This window comes from Capsicum annuum, chromosome 10, assembly GCF_002878395.1.
Source record: "Capsicum annuum cultivar UCD-10X-F1 chromosome 10, UCD10Xv1.1, whole genome shotgun sequence".
Lineage (NCBI taxonomy): Eukaryota > Viridiplantae > Streptophyta > Magnoliopsida > Solanales > Solanaceae > Capsicum > Capsicum annuum.
The window spans coordinates 221,008,815-221,016,818 of record NC_061120.1 but is presented as its reverse complement, the minus strand read 5'-3'; the positions used below and the strand labels follow the sequence as shown (position 1 = coordinate 221,016,818).

The following is an 8,004-nucleotide window of genomic DNA, read 5'->3' as shown; positions in this document are numbered from 1 at the left end:
GACAATATCGAGCGCATATTCCGCTATTTTTTGTGATAACATTCGATATTGTAAATGCGGTCATGAAGCTCTATTGAAGACTTCCTGGACTTAACAAAATTCAGGTCGTAGTTTTTTTACTTGTAAGATTTCAAAGGTAAATTTTTTTTTATTTAATTAGTTGATTAATTATTGACTTGTAATTGTTTTGTAATTGTGTTCTTGTTTTATAGAAATTGGGTGGATGCGATTACTTTAATTGGTATGAAGAACGATACCCTTAACAAGCAAATCGTGTAATCTGGGGTTTGTTGAAGAAAGTTAAGGCTTCTGAAGAGAAACAAAATCGAGCAAGAAGATACTTCATTGTTGCCATTATTGCTATTGGTTCGGTGGTGTTGGGCACATGGATTTTCAAGCCTAATTGCTGAAATTTTCATGGTGGTGTATTTGCTACTGGTTTGGTGTTGTCGAGCACATGGATATTCAAGTGTGTAATTGCTATAAAATATCTAACAGATTTGGGCATATAATGTAAAATTTAAGTCATCTGTTGGAAATTATCAAACAGATTTTCCCGCTGTTGCAACAAATTAGACTAGATTAGATAGAAAAAAATAGCATCGGCATAATGCAACTAATGACCAACCTATTGCAAAAGATAAACTATCAGCCAGAACAGATAGAATACATTTTATAACAGATTGACAATCTATTGCATTATAAAAAACTCAACTTTCATTCATTAGGAAAAAATTATTGCCACTACATGTACATTTAATTTAAAATTTTAAAAGTAAAGTGAAGTGTGACGTGTGACTTGAAATAAAAAATTCTTATTTCACAAGCTCTTTGATATATAGAGGCTCCAAGCGTCCAGTTAGTACCCTATAAGCCCAGACCTCTTGCAGGTTTGCCACAACGTTGTAGCACAGAAAGGTCATTGGCTCAGCCATTTCTGTGCCGGTCAGCAAACATTCAATATGTGCAAGGGTGTGCGAGCCGCTCGCGCAACCGCCATCATTTTTTGGAAGGATCATACCATTGTTTCGACCTACAAAATCCCATGATTTCTTCATCAACACTTTCTTTGGCAAATGATTCATCAGTTTACTCTCCCTCAACAAGATAGGAAATAGCTCTATCAGTGGCTCCACGAGGAAAAAAAGTTCGAGCTTATCTACGAGAGGTAAGTTTCTATCATAAACATTGATCTTTCCCTCCTCGATTAGTATCTCAACAGCCCGATAATATATGACGCTCATGCTAATGACTACAAGAATCCTCTTTTCCTTGGTCCAGCTCTTGCCGTATGGATTTGGCCTATCCCCCCAACATATTTTATCATTTTTTCTTTATCCAAGTCCAACGTAGAAACTAAGAAATCAAGTCACACGCCACAGGCTGACGCATCACAATGGAGTTGATCGTACTTATTCTTGAACTTCTTGCAGAAGTTGAGGTCCATTATCCTATCGGTCGTGTCATAAGCTTCCGGGTACGCTAACTGTCTTTCCCTCATGAGGCAGAGAATTTTGTCAACATACTGTGATATAAGAAGAAAGTTTTTAAATAGGTTAGTAATTGTAAAGATGGTCTATCTGTTGCATTGGGTTCTCTGAATCAATAATCCAATGCAACTTATGCAACAAATGGATACTAAGTTGCAACAGAACCACTACCAGTTGCACCAGAATATCCAGCTGTTGCAACAGATTTACATCTGTTGCGTAGCTGCTTCCTCATGGGGTAGATTAGATTAGAAGGCTGGGTTAGGAAAAGTAAACTTTCCTTGTCCTCGTAATACGCACGCATAGCTGTCATAGTTTGGAAGTCTTGGGGGGAAAAGGGAGGCCTTGGGTAATCTGGTGCGCCTGGCTTGGAATTCTTGGCCTGTCACATATCCCTCTTCTCTTTGGCGTCAAGTTTAGTGTATATGTCCATCTTCTTCTTTAATGGCCCCTGAACTTCAACAACTTTTTTATAGGTAGGAGCTGCAATTATTTTTGGTTTTCGACCGGAGAGTACGTCGGTTATTGCTCTTTTCTTCCTCCTGACCAACAATGTAGGAGTGTATCGCTCCCTCAACTTCTTGGATGGTATGACACCCCTCTTGGATTTGAAATCCTCGACAGCTTTAGAGATAGCCTTTGCTTTTTCAAAGAGTTTATCCTGGTTGTCCTTGTACTCTTTGCATTCGCAACGAGAACATGAGGGTGAAGAGGGGTGAGAGGGACCTGTGTAAGGGTGAAAGGGGGTGTTTTCAAACATAATTATTTTTTCTTGAGAATCAACATGCACATCATCACGAGTGGTAGCAGCATCAGCATGCCTGCCACCAACACCAACAACTCCATCCAAAGAAGCACCCGAATCTGCCTTAGTAGGTTGGTCATGAAGAGCCTCAACATTAGGCTGACCTTGCCTAACTGCTATTCTTATGGCTATTGCTTCAGCCAATTCCTTCCTTTTTAAATCCACCATTGGGTCTACTATAATATCAATATGACCAAGAGTAATATAAGAAGTCATCAATGACTCCTCCTCAGTAGGCACGATCCATGGATGAACAACCTAGAAAAAAAAAGACAGATACATTTAAATCATATAATATAATAATTTTCATAGTTGGGTTAACATATTAACAGTCAACTTCTGCAACAGATTAATAATATGTTGCATCAGATAACCCATTTGTTGCATAGTTTGTAGTAGATGGTTAATCTGTTAGGAGTCGGGTTCACAGAACCAAAGCAACAGATGGGTAATCTGATGCAACATATCAATTGTTTGTCTCAACAGATTATCCATTTGTTGGACCTGTTGGCACAGGATGGGTAATCTGTCAAAACAGATTTCCCATCTGGTGCATCAGATATCACATCTGTTCAATATCTTTACTTTGAAGAAGACGTACTGCATCATCCGAAGGGTTAAAGAGATCAGCCTCCTTAATTTTGGTGTTGCTCTTTGCATCCAACCACCTAAACATCCTTGGATGAGAAACCTCCTCCGGGTAATCCATAACTGCTTTCGGAGGGGAGGCGCAGATATCTCGCTCTCTTTAAAGAGATTCAAGCCCATTGCGGCAATTGTTTCTCCGATCCAGCAGTAATACTCTTTCACTTGTTCCCTCCAAGATACAACAGCCTTCTCAATATAACTCAATACTCTGGACAAAAATTGAGTTCAAAGCTCCACAAAATAAACACCTCCCTTCAACTAATAAACTCCCTTTGATTACTCTGATATGAAAACTTCACAATTTTCTTCTATGTCCGTTATCTCACTATTTGCCATGCATAATGTCACTATGTATATAGAGGTTGAATGTATTTAAAATGATAATAGTTGCTCCATCATAATTACAAAACATGGCGCAACTTTTTTTAAAGTTGAAAAGCTAAAGAGGGAATAATTGAAAGAAAAGAGAAAGGAACCACTACGATATGTTTAGTGCAGGAATTGAGATAATATATAAAAATTGTATCATCAGAGTTCAAACGAGTTGTCCTCCAACTTTAAGACCTGGTCCAAAACATACTCAGATAGCAAAAACTTAATAGTAAAGTGCTTGAAGAGAATAAATGAGAGACACAACAATTTTAAGTAAACACTCTTTACTTAAGGAAGAAAAACAACGACCTGCTTCTAGGATTTCTAAGCTCCACTAATTTTTAAGCAACTTGAATACAATTCCATCACATCAAGGATTAACCTCCTAATCCTTTTTCTCCTAGTAATAACTCTATTACAAGGGGAAGCTTGCAGTAACTCCACTGCACCACCACCCAGCTAGCTCAAACTGAGTTGACAAGCTAACTCTAACTCCACTATCACCTAAATCTAGATGATAACAAGGATTTTGGAACCAACACACCAGCACCTACTAATAACAGTATCAATAGTAGGCAACGTTTGTAACCAAATTACAAAGACTCAAATACAACAAGAAAATAAAATACAACTTTGTGAGCTATCAGTTTCCTGTTGCGAATGATTCTTTGATTCAAGAGCTTCGAGAGAGATTTATATTGTGAGCATATGAAAGCTTGATTTTCTTGTTGTAGAAGATGAGCAATATATGTATGACATAAGAAAACCTAGGAAAAGTCACATTGGTTGAGATAAAAAGGTGCAACTGCTTTTCTACCAACTTTTGTACTTTCTTCCAGCTGTGTAGTTGACTGTAACAACGATGTGTATGCGCCCAACCAGATCCCTAAGTAGTTGCAGCTTCATCACACTTCTTCAGGAACCAGATCCCAACATACAATTTAACAATTATCAAAATTAAGGACATTAACACTTCTTTCGTTATATTTAACAGCTAATATGTGGATTTGTTGTTCTCATTTCATCTTGCATTCTTAGTCAATTTAAAAGATGTTAAAGAATGCTATTTTGAAGATGCTTTTTAAAATAGTTGAGTAAACACCTCAACTTGCTAAATAAGCACTTTTGGCTCCTCAACTTATCACTTAGTGTTTTCTTCCTGTGTGTTGGCTTATGACTGAGCACAATAGATGAACATGCTTCAAGTGTATCTGCAAAAAAATACAATAAAATTTGATGAGATGGAGACCATGAGATACGTAGATGTTAAAGAGATATATTCATAGTCAAGAAGTGGACTGTCTGATCATTTTATCTTTCCATTTCTTTATGGTGCCATTTTGTTGTAGACATTATTCTAAAATATCATCAGGAGTCATTTGTGAGAAATTGGAAGATACTTGATTAAAAGTTGGAGAAAAATATATGCACAAAGTCATGTTTGATACTTGGCACGTGTTACAGAATGAACGTAGACTGTTTCATAGGAATGTAAACATATTTAAATAGCAGATTTGTAAGAATCTCTTTTACTCCCTCTGTCCCATTTTAGTTATCCACCTTACTAAAAATAGTTGTCCCATATGAGTTGTCCATCTTACTAAATCAAGAGAGATTTGAATTAGTGAGCTACCTTCTTATTTATGATTTCTTAATATGGGTGTAAAAGGAAAAGTGGACAACAAAAATGGGACTAAGGGAGCATTTCTTTCCTTAACTAGCACTTCATGTACATGTATTATATTACTTACCTCTTGGAATGAGATATCAAGTTATTCTCCATACCTTGCCCATTACATGGTATCAGAACCAGGTCCATCCCGTTTGAGCTCACAGTCTACACTGTAGTTTGGCCTGTTAAAGTGGATTAGAGTTTCACATTGGTTAGGGAATGGACTGGTACAAATGGGCTTGGCAAATCCTTGAGCTAGCTTTTGTGCTGACTTAGGCCGCCATATCTTTACAACTTTCATATAAAATTCTACATTGCCGCTCTTTCATCTTTCATTTTACATTAAATTCTCCATTCTTTCAGCTTTCAAAGTTACCAGTTTTCTATACAACAATAAAACACTACCAACTAATATAGGTCAGATTAATGCTAAATCTAAATTGAGTTGATACTTCATTCCTTCAACGTTTGCAGGCTTCTTGTCCCAGCTTGGAAAAACTATATATTTGTGCGGCAAACAACATAACTGCTCTATTCTCTCACCAACTTCCAGCTGCCTACTTCAGTAAACTTGAAATATTGATAGTATGGGATTGTGGAAAACTGAGAAACTTGATGTCTCCATCTGTGGCCAGAGGTCTTCTGAATCTCCAAATGCTAAAGATATTTTACTTCCAATCAATGGAAGAAGTGATAGCTGAAGAGGAACAACAAGGAGAAGAAATCATGACAAATGAGCCTTTATTTCCCATGTTGGATGGGCTGAGCCTCGATAAGCTACCAAAGCTTGAGCATTTCTTTCTGACGAAGCGTGCTCTTGAATTTCCATTTCTTAAAGAAGTAGAGATTCGTAAATGCCCTAAAATGAAGACATTTATTCAACAGGGAACGGAGAGGACGCCGAGTCTCAAAAATGTGAACAATGATAATGAGGTGAAAGTAGATGATCTGAATGAATGGATACATCAGAGGTTCATTTCTAAGGTTTGTCTTGTGGCGCTAGCTAACTATATAATTAATTAATTCTACTGCTCTCTTTCCATCTTAATTTAACAGTAATAGTAATATTCAGATACTTATTTATGTTCGTCACTTGAAGTAGCTTCCTTTTACCTGCCCCCAAATGTTAATCTTTCAACTAAATATTGTAATCTCTACTCTCAGGAAGAAGATGGAAGTGAATCAGAAGCTTCTCAGGAAGAAGATGGAAGCAAATCTGAAGCTTCTCAGGAAGAAGATGGAAGCGAATCTGAAGCTTCAATCGAGTGACGGCAGAAGCTTTCTCTATGAATCCAAAACTAGGAAGGTAATAATTAAGTACGCAACGATAAGTCCAAAGTGCATCCAACTTAGCTCGAACATCGCCTGATACCTATGCTCGTGATGGGAGGTAACAAGCAGAGGTGTATCTACACTATAACACATGAACCCAATAGCTTTTGCCAGAGACTTGAATATCTATTTGTAAGGTCTAGAAAATAATTTATTTTGAACACAATTACTATCATTATTATATTAAACTTGAGGGCCTTTAGTATTCGATAAATTTTAAATTTTGGATTCTCTTGTGATTCTAAATTCTTCTTTTGTTATATTTAATAGCTAATATATAGCTTTATTTTCTCATGACATCTTGTATTCTATGTCATTTTGAAAGATTGTAAAAAGATTACTTTTCGAGAGATGCTCGTTCATCCATATTTAATCGAAGCCTATATATAACAGAAGGCTATAACACAATAATTTCATAGTCAACACAAACAAGGAACCTTACAACAATATGCCCGTCTGAAAGGATAGAGTGCACACAGACCTTACCCCTGCCACAGATGTAGAGAAACTGTTTTGATTAGACCCTCGGCAAGAAAAAATCCGACTTAGGAACCTTTTGAAAGACATTATCTAGCTCTCGTTATGTCACAACCTGAACCAGGGCCATGGCCGTAACGGGGATCCCGAACCATGAAGGCCTGAGAGTCCTTCTAACTTGCAATCACATACACCATTCATTTACAAAGAGGATGTCACGACCCGAACCAAGGTCCTTGCCGTGACGAGTATCCCGAACCATGAAGGCCCGGAATACCCTTTCTCTATTGGTAATCATGCACAACATTCATAAAACAAAAGATAATGCGGAATTGAAATTTAATACGAAAACATGGTCAAATCTGAAATAGTAATATCTAACATCAGTCTGCGAAATCTCTACTAAGAACATAAGCAGCTGTCTAAAAAGAAACTGGGACAAGGCCCTCAGTAGACCAAAATATAACTACTAATAATACTCTGAACAATCTGCAGGCCTTCTGGAGTAAAGAAGGCTCACCACTGCACAGTCTGATCTGCAAGTCTGACTATCTACTGCTTATCTGAACCCCTAGACTGATCCTCAGAACCTGAGAGGTTGGATGGGGGAGGGGGTCAGCACAAAAGTACTGGTACGCAGAGCTAATCCAAAAATAATCATTTATAACAAACATATATGAGAGCAGTTAAAACAGTTCATAAACAAGCGTATAGTAGGAAATCTCATGGGCATCTTTAAGAAACTCTGTGAAAAACATCTGAAATCTATGACATTCTTTATACTTTTCTGCGTTAGGTGGTATACCCTACAATTCTTGAAAATTCCATGGGCTATATGGAAACTGCCACTGACTCGGCAGCTAAGCCCCAACCCAAGTATGCCACAAGGGTCGGAGTCTCTAACTCTACTACGCCACACGGCCGTCATCACCGTACAATAATGATCTACCCGTATCGGCAAATACGATTTCGGGATAAGAGTTACTTGAACTCACACCTTCTTCGGGTAACCACCTAACACTCTTTAAGCCCCTTTTTAAAACTCTATGAAAATATACATTCTCTGAAAACATATTCCGAAGACATACTCTGAAAACATATTCTGAAAACATGCTCTATTATGGCATAATTACATATTGTATCGTCATACCATTGACTTGCAAGTCTAATCTCTGAGCCATTTTTTATCTATCATAAATCTCTGTATT

At 37.5% G+C, this 8,004-nt stretch overlaps 2 protein-coding genes across 2 annotated transcripts; one reads left to right on the top strand and one right to left on the bottom strand.

Annotated features, from left to right (window-relative positions):
- Positions 1-616: 616 nt before the first annotated feature.
- Positions 617-3,649, bottom strand: LOC124887918. The gene is made up of 3 exons (XM_047397853.1): positions 2,897-3,649; positions 2,281-2,553; positions 617-628 (listed from the first exon to the last, which is right to left on the bottom strand). Exons 1-3 carry the CDS (start codon positions 3,002-3,004, stop codon positions 617-619), a joined length of 393 nt encoding a protein of 130 aa, XP_047253809.1. The 5' UTR covers positions 3,005-3,649.
- A 1,198-nt stretch (positions 3,650-4,847) lies between these two features.
- Positions 4,848-6,558, top strand: LOC107844075. Its single transcript, XM_047397550.1, has 2 exons — positions 4,848-5,971; positions 6,152-6,558. The coding sequence occupies exons 1-2, from the start codon at positions 5,603-5,605 to the stop codon at positions 6,254-6,256; spliced, it is 474 nt and encodes a 157-aa protein (XP_047253506.1). The 5' UTR covers positions 4,848-5,602; the 3' UTR covers positions 6,257-6,558.
- The last annotated feature ends 1,446 nt before the right edge of the window (positions 6,559-8,004 follow it).